Source organism: Corvus cornix, chromosome 8, assembly GCF_000738735.6.
Source record: "Corvus cornix cornix isolate S_Up_H32 chromosome 8, ASM73873v5, whole genome shotgun sequence".
Taxonomy (NCBI): Eukaryota; Metazoa; Chordata; class Aves; order Passeriformes; family Corvidae; genus Corvus; species Corvus cornix.
Window position 1 is genome coordinate 17,026,196 of NC_046338.1, and position 25,634 is coordinate 17,051,829.

The 25,634-nt window shown below is 36.4% G+C and overlaps 1 protein-coding gene across 5 annotated transcripts; it reads left to right on the forward strand.

Moving 5' to 3' along the window:
* Positions 1-159: 159 nt before the first annotated feature.
* CCDC18 (coiled-coil domain containing 18) lies at positions 160-23,663 on the forward strand. 5 transcript variants are annotated; one of them, XM_010409123.3, is made up of 25 exons: positions 160-332; positions 707-854; positions 1,031-1,181; positions 1,727-1,894; positions 2,812-2,921; positions 3,769-3,897; positions 5,451-5,547; positions 6,858-6,979; positions 7,843-8,152; positions 8,361-8,464; positions 8,574-8,734; positions 9,285-9,505; positions 10,278-10,388; positions 11,010-11,141; positions 11,898-12,032; positions 12,612-12,689; positions 14,172-14,288; positions 15,639-15,806; positions 16,313-16,455; positions 16,896-17,059; positions 17,832-18,045; positions 18,596-18,695; positions 19,723-19,839; positions 20,277-20,422; positions 23,329-23,663. In XM_010409123.3, the coding sequence occupies exons 2-24, from the start codon at positions 715-717 to the stop codon at positions 20,406-20,408; spliced, it is 3,324 nt and encodes a 1,107-aa protein (XP_010407425.1). In that variant the 5' UTR covers positions 160-332; positions 707-714; the 3' UTR covers positions 20,409-20,422; positions 23,329-23,663. The 5 variants fall into 5 exon arrangements, with proteins under 5 accessions (XP_010407425.1, XP_019147336.1, XP_019147337.1 ...); XM_019291790.2 differs by lacking the exon at positions 160-332 and adding an exon at positions 344-582; XM_019291791.2 differs by lacking the exon at positions 12,612-12,689.
* Positions 23,664-25,634: the final 1,971 nt, after the last annotated feature.

Genomic DNA, 25,634 nt, shown 5'->3' on the forward strand with positions numbered 1-25,634 from the left:
TTCCCCCGCCGCACCAATCGCCGCCGCGCCCCGCCCGCCCACAGTGCACCGCGGCGGCGCGTGCTGCTCCCGCCCCAGCGCGCCGGTGGCGGGGCCGCGCCTGCGCCGTGAGGGCCCCGCGCGGTTCGAGCGCGGTGCGAGCGGCGTTGGGCGCTGTTGTGGCGGGCACGGGGCGGCTCCGCCACCGGCACCGACCCGCTCGGAGCCGAGGGACGGCCGCCAGTGCCCCGTGCCGCAGCTCTCCGCCAGCTCGGGCCCCTGGCGCTGGTGCTGCCCGTCCGCCCGGGCCCGGTTCGCTTTCGTCTCTCGTTGCGCTGGTCACGGGCAGCGAGGCAAGTTTTGCGCGTTCGCGTGTGCGCCGTTCGCTTCTCGGGCTCCCCGCCAGGTGCACGGGACTGCCAGATCTCTGGGATGCGCTGCGTGACAGATTTTTGGCAAATAATATATAGCAAGTTTTCCCGGTTTTCATATATGGCAAGTCATGAAGCTTTTTGTACTTCGTGAATGCATATAGAACTCCTCACAAAAGAGACAATTTGTTATTTTTATCTAGTGAACATGGGAAAGACTAGTGTGTGAAATGTACGTCTACATTTGGAAATTCAGTATTCTCTTTATTGTATTTTTTTCTCCTTTCCTTTTTTTAATCTTTGCAAATAGTCTTTATGCACATTTAACAGTGTTTTAATATTAAATATTACTTTAGCCTTATGCATGTTACCAATGGAATGTAGTATGTGGACTTGCTCTAAAAGTGGTGCTGACGAAGAGCTGCTCGCAAATGTACAGTCGTTACAGAATCAGCTGAGGAGAACTGAAAAAAACCTACAAACTGTAGAGAAAGAGCTTTCCAGGTATGAGCGTGTCTGGGAGTGAGAGCCTTCTGTCTCTTGTAGTGTGAATCTGCCTTATTCTGTGTGACAGATTACTGCAATTAGCTCCTTTTGTGCTTTTCATTTGACTAGTCTTTATGAGCAACCTAAAAAAGAAAAACGGAGTAGTGACTTTTTGCTCTCCCTTCGAACACTAGTACAAGTGAACATTACAGACACTGCTTCGATGAGGTGATAGACTCCCGTCTGGAGGACTTTGAACAGCTGAATTACAACTGTCAAGGCTTTTCCAGCTGTAAGAAGAATTCTGGTAGAGCATCTCACCAGGATTTTCAAAGAAAATCCAAAGTAAATATTTCTCTTCATTACTTCTTTTTAGAACTTTGGCTTTCTATTCTTTGCTATGTTTTTGAACATTTTTTGGCTGCTGGGCTTGGAGTAGATACACTGTAGCATCGGACAATGATACCAAGTGAGTCCTCTTAAGCATAGTATCATTTGAGTACATTTCTTCTGCTAAGTTTCTGCTCCCACCTTTCAGTACTTGAGGCTTGTGAGAAAGATGGGGGCAGGTCCTGTTGCTGTAGGACAAGGGGTAATGATTTTAAACTGATTTAGATTAGCTGTAACAAGATGTAATAAGTGTTTTACTTATGAGGGTGGCGCAACACAGGAACAGGTTGCCCAGAGCCGTAGTAGATCCTCCATCCCTAGAAATATTCAAGGTCAGGTTGGACAGGGCTCTGAGCAAGTTGATCTAGTTCAGGTTGTCCTTGCTCATTGCAAGGTGGTTGGAATAAATGACCTTTAAATTTCCCTTTCAACCCAAACTATTTATGATTCTATGACATATTTTTATGTCTAGTCTTACTCAAATGTATTTTTATGTCTAGTCTTACTCAGTATCCACAACTTTGGATAAAACTGTGGAAGAAAATGAACATCTTCAGGAGAAGTTGGATGCCCTTCATGAGCAAAATGCATCTTTGACTTCTCAGAACCACTGCCTAAAGAACAGAGTGGAAACAATGAACTTTGAATTGATGCAGTCAAAAGCAAAAGTATGTATCTTTAGTGTATTCATCAAAGAGAAACACAAACCCCAAGACACCCAGTGACCATGATTTTTGACTTTATAATTCCAAGCAGAATATGTTGGGTTTTGTCTTATCTTAATCTGTGTAATATGTAATATTTAGTATATATTTAATATTCAGTATTAACCTTGCACTGAATACTTTGGAATCTATTTCTCCGTGGGCAAAACAACTATATTAATTATGAATTCCATCTGTTTATGTTCCAAAGTTTAGTCTAAAGACAGTAAGCCACAAAATAAAAAATACACTATGAAAGAAAATAGTTCAGTAGTGTATTTAGTACTGTACATTCATGTGTCTGAGCTACATAGACATTAATGGGAACAATAATGGCACAGTAGTCATTTGTCTAGGAAACGAAAATAGTTGATCTCTCAGGTTGGATTAATATTGCTATTTTGAAAAAAGTGAAGGTGAGTTAGAAGGGAATATTGTATCTAATAAATCATTACTGATTTAGTGTACACTTGTCTGTACAGGTTTGTTTCAGGACAACTATGTTCTTTTATTTGGTTTATATATAATATTATATAGCTATGCTTAGTGCATTTCGTTTGAGAAATGTTATCTCCAAAACAGTACAAATAAATAGATAAACAAAATGTTTGACTGCCTGGCACTGAAAGAAGAAATATTTGAATATAAACTTTTGGGGCAAAGCAAGAGACAAGATCAACCTATAAAGAAATAATTTTGCTAGACATCATGTCACACTGGAACTGGAAGGAATGTTAAACGAGCAGAAAATTGGACTTTATGAACAAACATAATTTACAGTAAGGTTAAGAGCGCTGTCATTCAGTAAGCAGATTGTTCTTATGTTTCTCACCTGTATATATGCAAATGTTAATGTAACTCCAAATATGTTTGTATTTCAGATTTCATATCTTGAGGCTGCTTTAGGTACACATTTAGTCAGCATTCCGAAGTTGAAGGAACAGATTGTAAATCTGGAAGCAGAAGTTTCAGCTCAAGATAAAATTCTGAAGTAATAAGTGTACTTTAAAACCATTATTTTATTGTTGCATCACTGCTAGTCCAATCTCTTTTTAGGGATGACTGGTACTGTGTGGGTCATGTAATCTGGGTCTTCAACTTCAGAGCCATTTATAGGAGGAGGGAGGTGGTTTAGCTTGTGCTGAATGTACTTCAAGAAACTGAGAAAAAATAATAAAGACTGGTAAAAGAAACCAGTTTATAGTGTGTGCCGAATATGGATATGCCCTTGCAACTGGACAGAGTGATTGTTTGCTACATGACCACATATATTCTCATGTAACAAGCATATGTATTTCTAAACATGACCGTGTTCTTTGTAATATAAAGGATTCTTTCTTCAGTAATACATCAATCAAGGCAAATGGCCAAATAAAGCTGATGTAAACACTGTTCAGAGGTGTCAGGAAGACATACCTGGTTGTCAACTTGCCATACAACCTCATGTTATGTAATATTCAATAAATATCTCAGTAGTCTGTCTTCAAAAAAAAAGTATAAATACTTATGTTAAATTTGTATTTTAGTGTTCTTTCCCAGTCACACCTCTTGGCAGAGTAAATATGATTTCTATGATCAGAGCTCATGACACAAAGACAGCTCTCTGGATCCTTGGCAGTTGTGACACCTGGTGCCTATTGACAAGTCTTAGACACCACTCCAGACTGCAGACATATTCCTGGGGAGTCTGGAGACTACGAGTGTTCCTAGTCTAGTTTTGAGAGTTACAGCATATTTGTCTAGCACTTCCTGAACATCATGTGTAGAAAAGAACAACAGAAATCTATTTTCTTTACAAAACGTTCTTATTTTTTTATTATGCTTTGTTTATTTGCTAGAGATGCAGAAGATAGACTAGATCAAAATCAGAAAACAGCAACGGAAAGAGAACACATGTTGCAAAGATATCAAAAGGGCTATAAAAATCTGAAAATGGAGTTAATTGAACAAAGCAAGCAAGGAAAGAGGTAACTAACTAATTTTATTAAATGAAGCCTAGAATAGTAGAGCATAAGTGTTTATTTCTATTGTTTGCTTTGTGGAATCAAATTGCTTTTCTGTTTTAAGGATGTTATTTTTAAAAAAAGGGGAAATTCTGTGGGAAGGTAATGATTATTTAAATAGACACATTTAAAATCTTGAAATTAGCTGGTAGTTGCAGGTTGATAGCACAAAGTAGTAACCAGTTTATCAGCTGTTATTTTTTTTTCTTCAGAATGGATGTATTACAGTGGAAAGCTTCAGTGTCCAGAATATATTTTTCCTGAATTATTTTTGTCTTTGTCTTGCAAGAACCTGCAGTGTATGCTCAGTACTTGGTATTCAGCAATATTCCTTGGTGTGAGGAAAGTGATAAAAGCACAACTCAATCAAGAGAGCATTTTTATGTTATCCTTAATCTTACCTGTCCATATGGTACTGTTGAAAAGGGTGCTGTAATTCCATCTCAATCCCCATTTCCCTCTCCTATTGCCTCCTTTGGCCTAGTGGTTCCATCACCACTGGGAAGGCTAGGGAATTTGACTATTGGAAGTTGCTATAAACACTCTTATCACCTCCAAAATGTGATTTTAAAGGAGTGGAATAAATAAAAGGATCCCTACCTGCCCTATTAATTTAACTGCATTACCTGGGGCAAAAATTAACTGAATTAATGGCTTGGGAAAGCATTTCTTGAACCATTTAAATGCAAACTCTGTTTAACTTGTGCCTCTACCCATGAAATTACTTCTAACCTTCTTAGGGCAAGAAAACCTGAAATACTATAAGGCTTGCACTACTGGTTGAATAAATGTTTTGCTTTATGATTGCTGTTCATTCAGAGCATGTGGGAAACTAGCTGTACTTAGTTACTAGTTGCAAATGTAAATATTTTGGTACTTCAGAAAAGCTGAGCTTCTGCCAGGTGTTACAGGCAACATATGACGTTATGGTTAGTATTAATAATTATTATGGTTTACTTTTAATCATTAATTCCAACAACTTACTATTCTTTATCCAGGTAAACTGAAGTGCTTTAGACTAATGCTGGTTTTTTGTTCTGAAATGCTTTTATCCCATTCTCTGAATACTTTTGCCATCTTCAAATGGGCAGTGGTGGTGAGAGACACCGATCTGAGGGTTGGTTGTACTTTGATGAGGCACTGCCCTATCCCCACAACTCCCTTAGTGGAAGAGAGAAATGTTATGGAGCAGCAGCAATTCTTGTGTGCCTGTGTTGGCTGTCCTGAACAGACTGCATACCTGAGCTGTCCTGAGGTTACTCTGCCAGCTTCTTCCGTAATGAGTAATGATAGGGGAAGAGGCAGTGGCGTGGAATGATAGAGGCAAAAAGGTGGGAGTCTGGGTTGTTTCTTGGAAGACATTTTCATGTGATATCTGGGGCTTGGAAAGTTGGAAGAAGAAAGGAAGTACCTGGATTAATTACTGTAGTAGTTGTTTTTAGTAACTGGAGAAGATAGTTACATTAATAGCTGGAGTTTGTAGGTTTTAAAATTGGTTTGCATCTTCTGCTTGTTAGAGCACAACAGCAGAGAAATGAAGCTTTGTTAAATGTGGAGGAGCTGACAAGAGCTTTCACAAAGTATAAAGCAGAACTAACTGAAAAATTAGAAAAGGTGAGAGTTTTTTCTTCACTTGTATTTGCCATGGTATTAAGAATTTCATTCCAATAGGCCAGGCAGCTAATAGCAACAAGTTCATCAGTGAGTCAAGAGGTGGGACAGGGTAAGCAACTGTTTATGGTGATAAATTGTTATATAATTTTACACTGTCTTTGCATGGTCTGGATCTTTGGAGTTTGCATCTTTGGAGTATCCTAATACTGCTGCTGTTTCTTCTGTCTCCTGCTTGCCAGCTGGGAATTTTACATTTTAGAAATACAAGATCCTTTTAAAAGAATTATTTTTCTCCATATGTATAAGCTGTTCAATAAACCATGTGCTGAAGAAGAGCTAAGATGAAAAGGAATTCTTCTCCCAAAGTTCCAATGATCAAAATTGTCAATCCTTACTGCCTTGTGGGAGGAGAAAATACAGTTAGCTCTTACAGAGAATTTTTTTTTATTAGACTTCTTTCCTTGTGGAACAGGGTTGCCAACCACAAATATTTGTGGTGGCTGGTGAGGCTACGTTGCAAGGGACAAAGAGAGTCCACTGGTGGGACAAGTTCCTGGTACCAAAAGAACCTCCTCAGGTTAGGGTGACCAGAAAGGCTTCTCCCAGGATGCATTGTTCTGCTTCCCTGGTTGACCCGTGGCCCCTCCACCCCCTTGCTACCTTATATGTTTCATGTCCCAAAAAGTTCTCCCCATTGGTTCCCCCCATTGGCCTTTGCCCCTCGCCACTCCCCCAGAGTTTCCCCATGGGTCCCCATTCCCCAGTCCTGCCTGTGTACTGCCCCCGTGCCCCCAGATCATTGGTCCCTGGTGCTCGGCTCGCTCCGGTACTTAAACCTGGACCCTCCATTGTTTCTTGTCTTCGCTTCTTGACTCCTTCACGGTGTGAATGCAATAAACCTCTGTTCATGGAATTCAGTGCAGAGACCCTTCCCGCCTCTTTGCCATCGACCGTATTGCTGAAGCTGCCCGTGCGTTTGTGCGTGCACGCGTGTGCGAGTGTGTGGCTGATCCTGCCAAGCGGCTGTGCTAACGAGATGCTCTCGGAACAGCGCAGCACCTCGCGCTCTGCCACAGAAGCCGCGGAGCCCGGGTTAGCGATAAATATGCCCTAAAATACTCAGTTAATTTTTTCCTAAATGACAGAAAAATTTCTTTGCCTCTCTACTCTTCACAATAGTGAGCAATAGTGTTATCTACTAACTTACCAGCAAGAGCATAGCGTTTATAATAATTCTTTTAAAAATAGCCTCTTGACCATGGAAGCTTAGTTTATTGCTGTACAGTGATGAAAAAAAATTGCTTTTTAAGGCTAAAGCTGAAGACGAGGTATTGGGAAAACGTTTAATTAATTGTGAAAAAGAAAAAGAGGAGTTGAATGAAAAGTGTATCAGCTACAGAAAGGATCTAGACATCCTAGAGGAGCAACTAAGGTAACACAAAGGCTTTTAAAAATTCTTTGCGCAGTTATTATAGAAGAAATTGCATGTTGCAGATGTCACTGTGAATATGCTACTCAATTCATGTAGTTCAAACCAATACATTTCTACCTATTTTCTGTAACTAATTTTTAAACACTTTAATCCCACCTGCTGCCACTCATTCCCAGTAAGAAGCTCCCCACCAAGCCTTCTGGGACACTGATTCCCTGGGTCGCTGGCTGCTCCTGACGGCTCTGTGGCTGCTCTGGTTTGCTGTGTAGCTGTGCTCTGCCCGTGGGGTGCTCATGCACCTGCCAGTGAGCAGCACCCAGGGAGTCCCCTTGCACTGCCAGCTGTGGGTCCCTGCCTCTTGCATATCATGTTGGCAGTCCCAGCTAGAATGAAGGATACTCTTGGCATCTGATGGGGAGGCCGCACTCAGGCCTCAGTGGAGGTTGTGATGCTGACTGCAGCTTATGGAACAGTCAAACTTGGTTTTGACTGCTCTCTGTCCCAACTCCCACTGTTAACACGTTGTTATGCTTGTATGTTTCATTTCAAGCTGAACCCCCCTTTTTTTCAGGAGTTCTTTGGTAATTCCCTCATTGCTTTAATGAGGGAAGACAACCATCAGCTGGTTGTCTTTAGAATTGTTAGGTTTGGACAAACACCTGCACAGATATTTTGGGGGTATTCAAATTTACATGCATTGTCCACGCTCACATTCCTGTCTTAACTGTTGTTCTTTAGGCCATTTTGGCAGGAATGGGCAGTGTATGAGCACCCTTACATTAGCTTGAGTCTCCTTAATAATTCTCTGCTTCTAATAATGAAAATCCTCTATGTTGAGCTGTATCTTTTTAATGTCTTTTTAGGCAATTAAAGGAAGAGAATCACAACACAAAAGAAGAAATTAAAACTCTAGAGGCAAAGAACACTGAAATGACATCAATGCTGAGTCAGTCTGATCAGAAGATCATCAAGCTTGAGAGTGAACTTTCTGAAAAAGAAATAGTACTTAAAGAGAAAAGTGCTCTAATAAGTGAAAATGAAGAGCTGAGAGCACTTACTGCACGGCAACATAACCACTTGAAATTATGTTGTCAAGAAATTGAGGATTCAAGGGAAGAGCTCAACATATTAGAAACCATTATTTCTCAGCTGTCTTTAAGTACATCTGAAGAGGTAGAGTAACTAACACAGTCTTAACAGTGTATTATGTTTTGAATAATTTTAAGGATCGACTTATCCAAACTTCTAACATCCTGGCATATGTCTTAAAAGTTATATACTGTCTTAAAAGTTATATGCCAGTATAACACATGAATTAAGGAGGCTGTGAAGCAATAAAAAGTTGATTTTTCATTGATCTTTGTTTTCTGTTAACTTATAGTTTAAATGGCACCATTTCAAACACCAGTTATGGAGTTCTTCAACAAAAGAAGCTACCTCTGAATCTTGTGGTGAATCAAGTAAACCTTTGATTGCAGACCTAAGGTATAACTTTCTGGTTACTGAACTATGGCAAGAATAGGCAGTTAATAAGGCGGTATTAGAACTAACGTGTAGAAAGAATGTTTAATAGTTGTCTCCTCTTTTATAATAGCATTAAACTGGCAATGAAAGAAGCAGAAAGTCAAAAGCCTTGTGCAAACTTAACCATCTGTACTGAAGCTGAGCATCTTTGTAATCGTAATGAACGACAAGAAAACAGCAGGTTGTGCCACCTGGAAATGGAGCCTGTCAAATTGATCAGAAATCCAGGAGGTAAGCTTGCTGAAATAGCTGTGCAGTTCTGTCCAATTAATCCACAGAACAGAAATGTTCTGGAGGGATTCAAGTTAGTTTTATAGCTGTTTTGAAACGTACCTCTGAGCTAACAGGTATGGTTTGGTTGAACCGGGAGCATTTTGCTGCCTTGGAAACTGTCATGTTCTCCAGACACAACATATTCCTTTCTTTTGCTACTTAAGTTGCTCATTCAGCAATAGCCAAGTTAGGAGTTGTGTTGAAATGGAACCATGTATTTTTTTCTTTATGCAGGTTGTGCTAAGGTCTCCATATTTTTATTGACTCTTTGTATCCTGCTGTCACAGTGTTTCTGTGATTGCTTCTGTCATTGCTGTTAGGACTGCTCCATGAAATTATGTCAGGGCACCTACATGACGATGCTGTCTTTGGTTTGTTTGTTTGTTTGTTTCTTGGAGTATTGTTGGGGTTTTTGTTGTTTGTTTTCATGAGTCTCTGCTTTCAGTTACATTATGGGTTTGCATGTTCTTTTATAAATTAATTTTAAATTTTTTTTTTCTACTTTGAGAGAGGAGAAAATGTCAACAGTTGGAACTTATAAGCAAACAATTTGAAAAGCTGAGGCAAAAATTCCAGAAAGAGATAAAAGAGTTACGCACTAAACTGACAAAAGCAGATGATGAGAATTCTGCTTTGAAGACCAGCATGGCTCAAAGAACCAGTCAGTTTCAAATCATACAGGAAGACCTATTGAAGAAGGCTTCAAAAACTAGTAGCTTAGAGAGAGAAGTAAGTTTTTAATGACACTGAAAAGAATATGCCACTTTTTCTTTAGTTCAGTAATCAAAGCTAGTGAAGACAATAGTTATGGAAAAACTGCAATTGCTATAATAATTTTAAAATCTGATTAATTTGAGAAAATTTTAAACTAAACTTTTCAGCAAGCAGAAGGACTTAGATAGCAGCCTTGATTTTTTAATTCTCAGAAATACTGTTTTAAAGCTGGTGTAGTAGGTAGGCTTTTCTGCTACTAGTTTGATTTGTTATGTGGAAAATGTGCACAGTCTTGTTGGTTTGGTGTGGTTGAATTAACGGGTAATCTTAGGAAGTAGATGTTGAAGGAATTGTATTTTTCCTAATTAAATGCTAGTGTAGTTGCCAGAGATGAACTCCATTACCAGAGAGACACAAAAGAAAAAATTTAAGCTTCTGCTTTTCTCAGGGTGAATAAGTTAAATTGCTAATGTTTCCATTCTGGTGCTAATGGGTTTATAGAGTTCAGCTAATGGGATTTGCAGTATTTCCTAGTAATGAATGTAAATGTTATAAATATGTAATAGCTATTTCACTGATAATTAATTGGATAAACTGTAGGTAAACTGTCCTGAATCTTTCTCTGTAAGTAATAAAAGATGATAGATCAACAAAATCAACCAAACAATTTATTAAAAATATTATAGTAGTAGCTAAATTGGAATCGGTGATAAGAAATTGTATACAAATATTTGAATAAACCTGAAGCAGTTGTCTACATGCTGTTTTGTGCCATATTTAATTTCAGATAAGAAAGAAATCTTCTCAACTTTCTGCACTTGAGAAACAGTTGGAAGAAAAGACTATTGCTTATTCCAGTGCTGCAGAAAGAAATGCTGAGTTGGAACAGGAACTCACGGTAAAATGTTCTCAGTGAGAAACTACATTTCTGTAACAAGACATAAAAGTTTAACTTAACAGTAGTATTCCCTGTATTCAAAATGTGTAGACTTTCAGATCTGCTAAATAATCAATGCAGATTTTAGGGAACACAGGTTTTAAAAACTGAATCTTGTTTGAAATAAAACATCTTTTATTCCCTGCCTTTGAATGTGGTAAGTTATTAATGAACATGCTGCCTTTTCCTTGTGGTCACACGTGCAATGAAGATCTGGCCCTGTAAAATTGCCTTTGGTTTCAGCGACATACATGTAGATTTGTAAATAAAAAAGTCTTCCAAATGGTGTTTTAAAGATTCCATCTATTCATATGAACACTGAATTTCTTTTTGTCAGAAGTTGTTATCTGTGCCATAGTCCATCTTGACAGACACCTTGTCTCTGTAGAGGCCGGATTTACTGACATTCTATACTTCTATTACAGCTGTGACATCCTCTGAGATGACACATGCTCTGTGTAACTTTAGTATTTTCTTTGTTGTTCCTTTATGAAATCTATAAACTAGATGATCAAATAAAACACCGCTTAATATCACAGCTAAATGTTTTTATTAAGTCCTTTTATTGTTGCTGCTTCCCAGGGTAAAAACAGACGCATTCATGAGCTGGAAACCACTATCAGTGAAGAACATGAGAAAATAACTTCTGCTTTTGAAAATGAAAAGTTGGTTCACTTTGAGCAGCACAAAGAATTGGAGAAACAGATTGACTTAGTAAGACCTTTATCATGTGGTACTATGTATGAGTGTTATACTTGGTAACTTTTTCCTATGTTTATTTGTCTTGTAATTTCGAGGCACATCCATTTAAAAAGTTATGTTAAGAAGCTCCTTCTTCTCCCTACATTCCCTGATTTTAGTACATTTTCCATCTAACTAGCTATACAACTTTCGCTCTGGAATATTCATATCCTGCTCAGCTGAAGAGAAATAAGGAGATAAGGAGTTAGGAAAAGTACTGTTGCTCTTTGCTCCAAACACCCAAAAAAAAAAAAAAAAAGTATAGCTTTAGTGCCTAGTGAATGGGTTTAAAGCACGACAGCGTCTAAAAATGTTCTCTTGTTGGCTGAACCTCGGCCAGTCTGAGTCATATGAGCATCTGCATTCAGGGAGAATTGTTGGTAGGTTTTTCAGTCTCTAGAGAAGAAGTCTGTTTCTCCATGTGATTAGAAATATAACTGTGATTATTCCTAGCTGTTCAAGAAACTTCTCATCTTTTACTAAGGAATGTATGCATGTCTTATTGTCTTGGCTGGTGACAGACAATTACACTCTGTCTGCCTTCATTCTCCTTCATTTGAAATATTAAGTGCTTGGGATTTCTTGATAGTTTTAAGACTGTGCAATACTGCCAATGGCAGGAATGTATTTAATTTTCATTATAAAGATGATGGGTGAATAGAACTGAATGACATATTTAGATGCACAAATTCTTATTAAAACAATAAATTATGATTTACTTACGGACAGCTTCGGACACAGCTGGGGAAGAAACATCAAGAATTCATTGAACAAGAGAAAATAATATCTGTTTTACAACAAGAGGTTATACATAAACAGCATCACATTGAGTCATTGGATGGGCTGTTAATAGGAAGCAGAGAGGTAAGGTTGGCTCTTGACTTTCTTTAAATGAAAATCAAACAAGTGACTAAAAATAATGAAAAGCATATCCTTAAATACATGGGAAAATTGGGGAAAATGAAAGATGTTTATGTTTTAGCTTCTTAATTCTTGTTTGAGTAATTGACTGAATCTAGTGTAGTCACCAGTTACTGCTACTACTGCTATATATTGTACAAATTTTAATGACCTTTCAGTATTTTCTGTCTTTATGCCTCTGGATTGCCCCTTGGGCTTTTCTCTCTAATGAAAGGAAAGAGATCTGGATAAAGAATGATTGCATCAATCCTGCACTAGGTGAAAAACCAAGAATGTTCTAGTACGATAATGTTTTATTCCTTTTAACAATGCCTGCTGCTGAAGAATATGAAGAGACATCTATCAGCAACCAAATTCACTTCAGAGTATCATGTACACAAATACATTATACAAGAACATGTATTTTAAATACACTGATCTGCAGGTTTTTCCTGATTCTGAATATAAGTTTTTATTAAATTACTGTTATTATATTAATGTAATATATTTTGTTCTCTTGAATAAAAATATCTGTAAAAACAGGAAATGGAAAATCAAAATGTCAAGAAAGATCAAGGCTTGAAGGTGCTGGAAAGTCAGTTAACAGAAGAAAAAATCAAAGTTAGTAAGCTCTTTGTAATTTTCAAGTAATAGTTTCAAGGTTTGCAGTAGTGGTGTATTTCCTTCTATCTTCTACAGAAAAACTGTCTCAGTAAATATTCCAGAAGTCATTTATCTGAAGTATTTCTTTTTTATCTGTTGTTTCATTTTGATTTGTTTTCTTTTTTTTAATTAAAAGAAGCATGATGAAACCTACAGTAAGAGCTTATGCAATGGATAATTGCTTTATGCAATTATTATAGTTACAAATAGGGCAAAGTTGTGCTTATTGTACTCCTAAAGTCCAACACTGTCTCACAGAGCTAATGTTATATATGCTTTTGGTCTATATATGGCATATATTTTAGATATATATGATACTATAATATTGGTCATGTTTTTAGCCATCTATACCTCTTCCTAGTGTTTGCCTGATAAATATTTTCCGTGCAGCACTTGCAACGGGATTTTAATAAACCAGTGCTGTGTGGGGATTTACCCCAGTCAGGTTTCAAAGTATTAAATCTTCAGGATATCAGTAGGAGAAGATACTGGGGACTTTGCTGTTTTCATGCACTTTCTGAGCTTATGTTGGACCAATTTTCTATCCATGTGGTTTTATAGTATTTGGGATGTTTTCCAGAGATTTAAAATTAGGACACATTGTAATTTCTCTTCAAAAAGCTCTTGGATTAGCTGGGGACAGAGATATACAGTCCAGTATGGTTTAGAAAACTGGCAGTCTGATTGCAAAATTGAAAGCATTAGTCATGCTGCAGCTAAATTCAGCACAATTCTCATTGATGAGAAATCCTAGCACTGAAACTAAACAGTTAAGAAAGCTTAATTACTGTGCCTTAAGATCTCTGGGGGTTTGTTTGTTATAATTTTTATCAGTTCAAGGTTATAAGGTATTTTTTAGAGATTACTCAAACCCGAATGAACATTAAAAGTGTAAAATAGATTAGCAGTGGTGACACTGCTCAAAGGTCTTCCTTTCCCATTTGCTGAAACTCAGGCACTGTCTCCCAGTGCAGAAAGGGAAATCATGCTGCTTGGTAACTTCTTGAGAAGGATTCTATTAAGATCTGAGTGTTTTTTTTCAAAAACGTGTGTCAGCTCACCTATGATGATAATTCCAAATTTATTTATGCAGTTCTATATGTAATAAAACATGATGGATTCATTTTTGGTATTGACCATCTGTTTGCTTTTAAATTCTAGCTACTGACAAATGCTGGCATATCTTCTCATAACTGATTGTCTCACCTGATCTAAACACAATCTGAAGTATTGTAATTTTGAATTTCACAAATACTTTTAATTTTTGAAGACTATTTCAGTTTTAAAGTTTACTATAATCTTCCATGACTGTTTTATACTCCTACGATAAAAATGTAGCTTTTCTGATGTTTTACACAAAGATGCCTTCTAATACAATTTTTAGACTAGTTAGTACAAACCATGCCATGCAATTTTAAATAATCTATTGCATTCACCTAGGTACGACAACTTGAGTCAGCACTAAATCTATGTAAGGAAGAAGTTGCACTGTATTTGAGTCAGTCACAAGAAAATAAGGAGATGTTTGAAAAGCAGCTGAAAGAAAGGTCTGAAGAGGTAACAGTTGTTTTACAACTCTTCTGTACTCCAGAGAACACTTGTTATGATTGATTTAATCTAAAAGTTTGTGAAATAACAGCCAAAATTTGCAACAGGAACTGTGAATAGGAAGCAAGCTGGGAAAAGATTATACATTTTGTGAGAGTAAAGGGAGAAATCATAACTAAGAAACACTGGATAAGTTAAGAGAAAAGAAGCACTAAGATAAATGAATTGTTGAAAGAACTAGCAAAATCAGAATTATGTGAACAAAGCATTATCTTGGAAAAAATGGAGAGAGCACTATTGCAATTTAAATTTAAGTGCACATAATTGATTTGTTTTACAACTGTCTTAATGAGGAAGAAGTCCTGAGGATAAGAAAATGTTTACTTCAAGAACCTGAGTTTTATCATACTTTCCACTACTACATGAAAGCAAGAAAGAGTTAACTTTAAATATTAGAATGAATTTTTATTTGTGGGTGAACTAATTATATAGTAGGCTAATCACGTCAGTGCTGGCCTACCTGCTGAGAGAGGCTTTAGTCAAGTGGAGATTGCTAGACCCTGTACAGGCTTAACTTGATGGAAATTTGTGGTCTGTGTCACACATAAGCCTGTGATATTTACTGCTGCTTCCTAAGCCCTAAATTCTATTGTTCTTATACTGCATATGAAGGGACTGGATGCTGTGTGAAACATCAAGTGTAGCAAGCGAGGCTTTGTAATTATGACCACTATTTATGTTTTTCTAAATAAGTTCCAGTCACTACTTCTCTTCAGAGTGAACAGTTAGTCATTTATTTTTGATTTTTTTTTTTTAAGAACACTTCCCTTTTTTTTCTTTTTTTTTTTGTTCCGTGGAACAGTTACTCCTGGCATTCACCACTGAGAAAACAGACTATTCAACATAAAACAAGTTAGGCACTCAAAATTCCCTTTTTTATTGGAATGACTATTGCCATATAGGCAGGAAGAAACAAAGAGGAGGACTGAGAACAAAATCTCAAGGGGAAAACAAGGACTTTCTGAGAAATAAAGAAGACTGGCAGAAAGAAAAGTAGTTCAGTAATTTAGAAACTAAAAATCGGTTATGTATGTTTTTAAAATACTGACAAGTTATAGTTAGAAAGCAAGAATCAAAACCTGGGGCTGAGAAGTTAGTACTTTCCTTGTTTTATTGAGCCCAACTCAGTGATGAATTATGAGAGGTCTGGTACGTACTTTTGAAACTGTAACGCAACTGAATTCAGACTCAAAAGTTTCATTGAGTCACAAGTGTGATTCTGTGCTCATGAAGAGAGAATAGCTGATGCAAGTACAAATAAAAATGTTTTATTGTAATGGAAAATAAATGTCTTTTCAGCTTCATTATTTACAGAAAGAAATAAAAATAAAAGGTCAGAATATTCAGGACATGAATGAACAATATATTCTCCTCCAACAAACTTTGCATCATTATCAGCAAATGTTACAGGAAGAAACTATTAGAAATGGGGACTTGGAAGATAATCAAATTAAACTTGAAAAACAGGTACAGTATGGTGAGAAGTGTCTACATATAGAGAGAAAATTAAATGCCTTATATATGTTTTCATAATACCTATAAAATCTGAATATTTCTTTGATAACTATTTGATAATTATTAACTAACTAACTAACTTTGATAATTATATATTAACTAGTTGATAATTATTATTTTAGATGTATCTAAAATAAAGAGTTTAGGGGCTTGTTTTATCTTAAGCCAGGTTCTGAGCCATCAAAAATTCTAGCTAGCATTAGAGTGGCTAGGTACTTGGAAAATCAAACCCTAGGCTGCAGTTAAGGAGAGGTGCATTTAAATTCAGAAAGTTGCATCTTGTTATATTTGCTAGAAACTATTAGTCTTTCAAATGTGCAGAGTTTTAGTCTTAAATTACATACAGACTATAAAGAAGTCTGTTGTGTAAAAACTCTCCCTATGTGAGTTGCAAGGCAAGGATGTGTATTTCTTTGGTATATAATTTTAAAGTACTCTTTAAATGCCATTTCAAATAGGTATTCAATTTGGAAAAAGAGCTTCAGAAACAGAAAGCATGTGCAGAAAATGAGTTGAGAAAGGTGGAGGAGAAACTTCGCCTAGCTGCCCAAGAAGCAGATTTAAACAGACAGAAGGTGGATGAACTTAATTGTACAATCAGGTAGGTTTAGTGTAAGTGAGAGGTGTATTCTGCACACGACATATGGATCAGAAAGACTGCTATCTGAAATGGTCTTCAGCTGGGGGCTTGCACACTTCAGTCTCTCTGTGAGCACTGACTGCAAATCAGAAGGGAAACTTCTGACTAGCAGAGGCATGAGTTTCTGGAACAGTTTTCCAATGGAATTAATGCATGTCATGGCAACCTATTTAGCCTTAAGATAGCACTTCATAAAGCAGTTCAATTCATAAGCATGTCAACTTGCTTGTAATTGTAGACAGTACATTCTCCAGGAGCTTGCTAGTCTTACAGTATAGTTTTGATAACAAGAAAAGCCTACTTAACATGACTTTTATTTCTATTTTATTCACAAACACTTCTCTTAGAGCGTGTTGCTCTTGTTATTCCACGGTTCATTTTGTTCTGGTTGCTTCTATTAGACAGATTAAATTGGAGATGGATCAGTGCAAGAATGAACTTACTGGCTTGGAAAAAGAAGTAGTGCAATTAAAACGAGATGGTGAAAACAAGGCACTGCAGATAAATCAGTTGGATATCACTTTGGAAGAAGCAAGATCAGAGCTCAGTAAAAAGGCAAATGAGGGTAATTTGGCTATTTTGTTTCTCAGACTTCCTTTCATTAAATTATTCTGTATGTGTTAGACATTTTTCCTTCCCCCCCGTTTCATAATCAAGTACATGAGTCAAAAAATGATAATCTTTTTAAGCCCAAACAAAACCAAACCCAAATGAGCAACATTCACACAACCCAAAAAAATCACAAACATTTTTTAACATACTTTTGCAAATTCTCACTTTTGTGGTATATATCTTTACCCCAGGTGAAATGTATAAGTAGTTTCCTTGTAAATTGGTAATGCAGATTCTTAATGTGATAGTCAAATGAGACACTTAGATTTTATAAAAGCGTATGCTATTCACAAAAATGCAGCTCTTTGAAACAAACAGAAAACCCCACAAGTCTATGGAAATAACAAACTTTCCAATCCAACTTCTTCCATTTAGTTTAATTGTACCCTTGTTTTAAGCCAGAGAAATACAGGCAATTCTGCTTGCACTTTTCTTAGCACTACATATTCAGTTACTATATTGTCTCTATACTGTCTCCTTGGCCAGATGTTTTTAGATATATCCTTATGTTTCAAGTCAATTGTTGATTATGAACTGAATAAAACTGGCAAATACTTAGGTACCATAAAATTTTTTTTGTAGTCACTGTTTTTCTAGATTGTCCTAAAAAATAGTGATACTGAAAATTTATTACAACCACAAGTACTACTAGGTAGTGCTGTTTCATAAAGACCTGGATGTACTGATGATTAAACATTCTCTTTTGTGGTGTGTGTGTAAAATAGTGATTGATTTAGAAGATAAGCTGCTTCAAACTGAGACTTGCCGCAGGGAAGCCTTACAGAAAATGTCAGAACTGGAATCTGCATTACAGAATGCCTGTGGAGAATTAAAGATCACTTTAACACAGCTTCAGGAATTGCAAGATGCATTACAGAATGCACAGTCCTCTCTGGAGGAGAAGAACATTGCTATCATGGATCTAATAACTGAGCTCAAGTAAGCTGGTATCTACCATCATGAAAACTTAGTTGTGTTAGCTATTCCTTGAGACTAGCAAGTAGTTTGGATGGGGTTTTTTAATGTTCTTAGCAGCTCTCTATAGTTTTTAGGTGGTTTGTGGCTATAAGATAACTTGATACTTGAGATCCCCAGCTCATTTTTAACTTCTAAAAGTGGTGCTGAATTCTTTTGGGGGAATTCTGTTTTAAAATCTGCCGAAGTTATTTTCTGAATCCTAAAGCTGTTAAGTAATCGTAAGAACAGTCAAATTGTCCAGTTTCCTTTCTGACCACAAATTAATTATACTTTTTTTTGTTAAAGAATCCTGATATAGCCAATTAAATAACTTGAATAATGAAAGTAATAGGAAATCCCCACCAGCACTATAGTTAACAGAATTATTCTACTTGGGTTTGTTTCCTTGCAATCAATTCACATTTAAGGTAATATGCTTTAAGTAAGTAATAGATCTCATGATTTTCAAGCTGGATACTTGAAGCTAAGCAACTGAATGTGCATTAAGCAACTAAACACATGAGAATTTCAGGTATTGCAAGGGTGAAATTGAAGACAAAAAGCAAGAACTCCTTCACATGGACCAAGCACTGAAAGAAAGGAATTGGGAGCTGAAACAAAGAGTAGCTCAGGTCAGATAATTTTTAAACATGATACTGACAATTATTCTTGTTATATAGTAGATAACTTATAAAAAGCCTGCTAGGTTTGGTTGCTTTGATGTATTGTCTCAAACTGTACTGGTTACTACAGCCACAGTGTCAACCTCAAACCAGTTGTATGTTGCTGAAGCCTTATGTACCAGGAAAATCAGAAGCCTGATGTTATAACCTGTCCCAAGATTCTTCATTAGTGATAAAGTTATGGGACAACTGTTCTCATCTTGATGTTTGCTACGAGGAAGGAAGATCTGTGCTGAAGGGTGCTTGGAGATGGTAGATCCCTTTCCTTGTTTGCACTGGAGCATATTTGATTCACATTAAAGCAGCCTCTAAATATGAAATGGTATTTTTGTTGTGAATGAATTTCTGTAGCTCATTTGAAATATTTTCAGTCTTTCGGTCTGGCTTCAGGACTTGATGCCCATCATGGGAAAATTCTGCTTCTGTCACTTATTATAAGCCTCTTACTGAAGGAGTTACCAGCCTTCGTATTCAAGAATATTTGAGGTTCAGAGAGAAGGAGGAGTGGGGATTTGAATAAATCTGTTTAAGGAACTGGCACTGTAAGGAGGCCAAATCTTGAAATACATTTTTGCCACAGTACCCTGTGACGTGCCCCAGGAATTCATCAAAGCATTTGATGAATTGATTTTTTTTTTTTTGGCAAAATTTGGCACTTCCTAACAGGGTGGATTAGTATAATAAACTAATCATATTTCTTTGAAAAGGAGGACTAGGCTTGCATTCTGTGTATATGAGGACCTAACATACTCAGCTATGGACTTTTTCCCAATTTTCCCCTTTTCTTTTTATGTTTGGCCACTATTTAAATGAAATACCTAGGATGTAGCATTGTATTGACTGCTGAGAGAATAGTCTTGAGGCTACAAAGGATTGATTTCATTCACTTTGCTCGCATAGTTTGTAATACTGCTTCTTAAAATCTTCATATTAGTTCAAAATAAAGTATTTCCTTTTCTTCCTTTTTTACCTCTAGATTACACAATTGGATATGACAGTTCATGAACATAAGGGAGAAATGGAGCAACAAATAATTCAATTACAGTGCAATTTAGAGAAGTCAGAGTTGGAAATTAAGGAATGCAATAAACAGGTAATTCTTGCTTAATTAAAAATACAGTTTCACTAAAAAAGGGCAGGTAATTCTATGAGAAAGTCTGGTCCTGGGACATAATAGCTGGCCAGATTTAATCTAGAAGATGAAAAGTCTTTTTTATTGTAGGGAGAGGGAAGGAAGTACCTAAATGATGTACCAGTAAAAATACTTTGTCAATTAAAACTATAAATTTTGCAAGGCTATAACAGTGCAGAAATGAAAACCTATTTTTTCACTTGTTATGATACAGCTCCCAAACTTCTCTTTTAGTAAAGGAAAATGTAGACAAAATAAAAAATTCCAGAGGAGTCAAAAGTCAATATCACTACTGAAATATTAGTGAGTTTTCTTTGTTTTGCACGTTTGATTTTTTTATAAAATTGCTCTGACTTTGGTAAAATATTGGTTCTGATTTAATTGCCTTTTCTGTTCAGATTGAGAGCTTAGAGAAGAAACTCCAGCGTTCTAAAGATGAACTTCGTAAAAAAGAGTTTGAATTGCTCCAGAGAGATCAGGAAATAAATCAGCTGAAGAAAAAAATAATTAAAGAAAACAATTCAGCCTAGAAGCTCTTGGAAAGGTAAAACATACCTTGGATACACAATAAATTATCAATTTTTAATGCCATTGCTGTACTGCCTAGAAGAAATGATACGGTGTCTCTTTTGCATAAGCATCATTACTTCTCGCAGAATCATTGTATTTTATATCCTGATGTTTCCTGAATCTTAATCCCCTAAAGTTAAACTAGTTTTATTATTTTAAAATTACAGATTTAATGTTACACTCTTAATTTTCTGCTTTCTGTGGAGAAGTTTGATTACTAATTATCTTTAGGGACCTAATTTTCTGGCTATGGGCGACATGGTCTTCCTTGAAATGAAACAAAGAAGTACGCTGTATGATGAGAGCTTCTTATGACTTAGATACCTGTCTTGTGAAAATTACTGCATCAGAAGAGCACTGAGATCTAGCAAGCTTGTAGGAACGAGAAGTGAGAATTTTTTGGCATAGTGAATGGGAGAGTGTGGAGAGAGTCGAGAAGACAGCTAACTTCATGAATTATACAAATCTTTGGTTTGGTGCACAAATCAGTCACTACGAGTACAAATGTGATCTGAGATGAACAGGCTTTCTGCAGAAATAAGTTCAGCTAAGTATGATTCTAAGCTGAACGCCTGTGGCCTCTGCCACTTTGGTTATGCTGCATTTTATATGTTTCTTTTCCCTAGGGTGAGATACCAGAGAAGCCTTATTTCTGTGTGAACACCGAAGGTGTTTGATCTGTGTTCTTGATCATGAGGGCTTGGCTCTGTCACAGCTGAATATGAAGGTTTTTTCACTGCAAATTTAAGCAATGTCAGCTCTTCCATCTTGAATTCTGTTAGGTTATTGATGATGCTCAAGAACAGGACAGTGACTGCTGCTACCTTTCACACATATCATTAACAATTCCTGACTTTTCATAAGGGTTGATTCTGAAGGAAAGAATTTCCTAGCTAGCCCTTGTACAATTGCTGACTAGACCCTTTCTTTCCAGACAAATTGTCTTGTTTTGGCTAAGGAATACCAGGTAGGGAGGGGCCTAAGAATGATATAAGAAAGGCTTTGAAAATGGACCTGCTCCAGCCATGTTCCTTCAGAGACCTGGGATAAGGAAATGAAATTTTTTTTCATTGTAGTGAAGTAGATAAAAAAACCCTGGATTTTGGAAGCATTCTGTATAAAATATGAAATGTATTGCAGAGGGCTTCTGGCTCCACTTAGAATATGATATGGTTCCTTCTTTGTTTAAAAACTGAGTATATTAACACTGTGTAAGGAAACACTTCCTCCATTAGTAACATATTGCAGACTGATTGACCAGTCTTCCACAGAAATTTTCTGTCCTAGTTCTAAAAACTAAATTGCCTTATCTGTCTAGGGAAAAGGGGTGGAGAGGCAGTGTGTATGCCTTGCCGAGGGGTACAGTGTGTCTCATTCTCTTTCTTCTTAATACACCACCTTCCTTGCTTATTACAGAAAATATATTAGTTCAGGGAAGGAACTGCTGGGAGGGTTGATTTGTGTTCTGGTCCCCTCTGTCCCTTTGGGACTTGTAAAATAACCAGGTCACAGAGTTTTCACTTGAATCATTCTTTGTTCTTACTCTGCTTCAATCTGCAGTGAAGATTTTGTAACAATACAGCACTCTGCTACCCTTAGAAGTTGTAAATATTCCAAATAAAGGAACCGAAAATATCTTGCTGAACATTAATAATTGCTTTTTCATTTTTCTGGGAAATGGAAGTAATTTTCTTTATTAAAAAAAAAAAGGCAGAATGGACTGATAGCAAACTAATTTTTTGTGACCATAGTTCCTTCTGAAATGAGAAGTAAAATTGTATTTAAATGGTAAGTGAAGTAAGAAAAAATTAGTGCTTACAATGATTGACTTTCTAAAAGAGTGCTTTTTACAATGTTTTTGAAAAATTGTGCATAGCATTAAAAAAACTAGGGATGATTGCAATAATCTTTCGTTCATTAGGTGTAAGCTGCTTATATGCTACTTACAAGTGTCTCTGTACAGTATGTATAGCATTCCTCGTAAAGAATAAGCACCTACCTAAACATGCATAGATAAACAGAGAACCAACATAATCTCTTTTTTAATTTATAATTAACACAAACCATAGTATAATATGATGTGAATAGTAGTGGCTGATACAGTCTCTGGTTGTGCTACAGCACCAGCTAATGTAAGCATAGCTGATGTGTATCATATACTAAAGAGACCTAAACCCCCTGTTTTTTTCTATAAATGAACTGTTGAATAATTAGATTCAGCATATACACTTGTTTGTAAAAGGAGGGGTAGGGAGAAGCTAAAGCTCTAACAAAAAACCCCCAACCTCAAACACGCTGTGTTTGGCTGCATTTATTTCTATATACAGCTTACATCCATGTTGCTATTTTTCTTGCTCTGTGTTGGTGGACATCATAGGCTTTTTTCCTCTTGATACTTGATACCTTGATACTGTTGATGGGGTTTTTACAGACACTTCCTGAACTGATAGAAACTTAAGTTGTTAGCAACTTAACAACAATGCAATCCAACATGAAACCTTAAGCCTTACGCAGAGGAGTTATTTCAAAAGACAGTGCTTATTTAAACTGTACAAAATTTTTACAGGGATTTGCATATGAAGATTCCATCTCAAAAAGATTCCACATAACATTTTCCTATTTCTCTGCTGGAACTTAATATGTGTTGGAAAATTTGTAAGTTGTGATCTTTGAGAAAGCAAATGCACTTCAGTTACAAGAACAGTGAACAAAAATGCATTAGTAACATAAATCTGGGGGTCAGAATTTGAGGAGGCAGCCGTGGACTTGAGACATGCTGTTAGTTTTCTTGGATTTGTAAGATAATTTAATACTGAAAAGTAACATCTTGGTACAAATTGATTTAGAGATGGTAATTACATCACAGATACTTTGTTTCAGAGGCAAGAACTGTGAAGAAATGACTGCTGCTGCCCATCAGAGCAGCAACCCAAGAATGCTGTTGCTGCATCGTAATTGTGACTTCAAAGAGGAAATTTTAACATTGTATTTCTAAATAAGGAATGTAGTTACTTGTACTGAAGCAGATGTAACCTTTTTATTTTACCAACTGTTAATGAGATTATTGCTGTTATATAATAACATATTTTTTATACTTAATAAAATTTATTTAAGTTGTAGGGATTAATTTCAGCTGTCATCTTTTTCCAAGGTTTTCAAATGATGTACTCGTTTAATATCTCACTTCTAATTAAAAGCACAATGGTACTACCTTATTAGCAATTTTTGTTTGGGAATATTTTGTCTTTTTTTGTGCACAGGCAGTGTTGCAGACACATCTTATTAAAATTGACCTGTTTGTAAGATGTTTTGGGACACTGATTTGATCGTAGATGCTGGCAAAACCTTCTTGCTTTACTCCAAGCAGTATCTTTAAGATGCAAAGGGTTCTGGGACAGGGCCATAAAGCTTGAGCCTGTTTCTTTCATTATTTTTAATCAAACGAAAATCCATACAAAAGTTCCCATTGATTAAATTCTCATCATAACTATATGTTCTAAAACATATTTATTTCCAGGTTTCCAAAAGTACTACACAATTTAGCTGGTATGAATGGCTAGTGGCCCCACTTTTATATTTACATAAGCATCAGAAACTGCAAATATGATTTTGAGACCTCAGTCTGTCTGATTAATGCACACATGATTTATGTGCATTAAGACATGTGATTCATACTTCAGAAAATCAAGTTACCAAGCTATTTGATGTAAAGAAGAAGAACAGAATTGAATGTATTTCAGTTTAAATACCAGGCCTCAGTTAAGTGTTTTGCATATTGAAAGTGTACCTTAGCCAACAAACCTATCTGAGCTATTTCAGAAACTCTGCAAGTGGCAGTGTGCTAAACTCCTTGGGCAGTACTGGCTCTTTCACTTTATGTAAACACATTCCACAAATGCCACATGTTCTACATTAAGTGGTTCTACAAAACCAGCCACACATTCTGCTACCATTGACAAGGTCAGGATACACTCATCTGAAATATTTCTGCAGTTTCAGATTATTTATTCTGCTATTATGAAAATTATGATGTGACAAAAACCACTCTTACTTACAGAAATCAATATATTGTGTGTTTTAAATCAAGCTATTTCTTTCTGTACATAACTGTAAAGGAAAAACCTCAGAATTAGGTTGACCGGTGCAATAATTGCAAATTAAACTGCTTTTATTTTTTACCTCTCTTTATGCACATCACTTTGCCTTCAGCCTAGAAGTGTATGCATCAAAGTTCAGACAGATTTTTTTTAAAGCAGTGGAATATATAAGCCCTTCAAACCAGGATTTCAAGTGGAAAATATAACTGATCTGTAATTACAGCTGCATCACAACACTAGTGGAATTCCACTAACTAGCACTGTATAAATCCTCATTTGCTCCTCCTACATGCACTAAATATAAATGTGCATGAGCAGCAAAAGCAATTTGCCTAATCTCTGAATCAGCTAAATAGCATTTGCACTAAAATTTTGTCTGTATACTAACTTATGTGGTTAAACTGTGGGTCAAACCTGATATATAAGTAGAATCATAATTATATATAATCTTTAGATGTTTTGCTGTTTTGTTGCTTGCCTGAGAAGTTAATGATTCCACTTATACTGTTGAAGCCAATTTATTTCTTTTGGAAAGGATGGACTTTTTTTAGAACATAATTTCAGTTAAATATTTCTGTATTGTCCTACTTTTCTTGAGTTACTAACCAATTTACATGTATGCAAATCCTGGAACACTATGTTCATTCTTCTGAAGTGCGTTGCATTAACATGGGGTTGTTGAGTCTTGGAAAACATTCTACTGTGTATAATGGCATTGCAGTTAGCTGAATGCCATTCATAAGGCTAATTGCTTATTAAGGTCTTTTTTTTTCCTGTCACTCAGGACAGAAACAAAGGACTGATTTTCTTCCTGAATGTCATATGCTTACCTAGTAACTGTATGTTAAACACGAATTGCACTTAAGTGCCAGCCCAAATGCCCCTCTGTTTAATCCACAGTTTATATGCAAAATATTTTTTCCAAAACTTAGACATCAGTCTAGTTCTTATTTTTTTAAATTTCTGACTTGTCAATTGCAGAACCAAAGTGTTGAAAGATATTTCAGTCTTAGCAAGAATGTAGTGAAGCTGATCTGTTCAACATTTCCTGTCAGTTCTTTGGTGCAGCATGCTTGCTCACTTTCTCTG

What these genes read in the sequence shown, in the direction of transcription:
- CCDC18 (XM_010409123.3), top strand. Translation starts at nt 715, where the DNA reads ATGTTACCAATGGAATGTAGTATGTGGACTTGCTCTAAAAGTGGTGCT. An exon ending in CAGTAAAAAGGCAAATGAGG is followed by an intron (nt 17,060 to 17,831) that starts GTAATTTGGCTA and finishes TGTGTAAAATAG; the next exon opens with TGATTGATTTAGAAGATAAG. An exon ending in TTAAGGAATGCAATAAACAG is followed by an intron (nt 19,840 to 20,276) that starts GTAATTCTTGCT and finishes TTTTCTGTTCAG; the next exon opens with ATTGAGAGCTTAGAGAAGAA.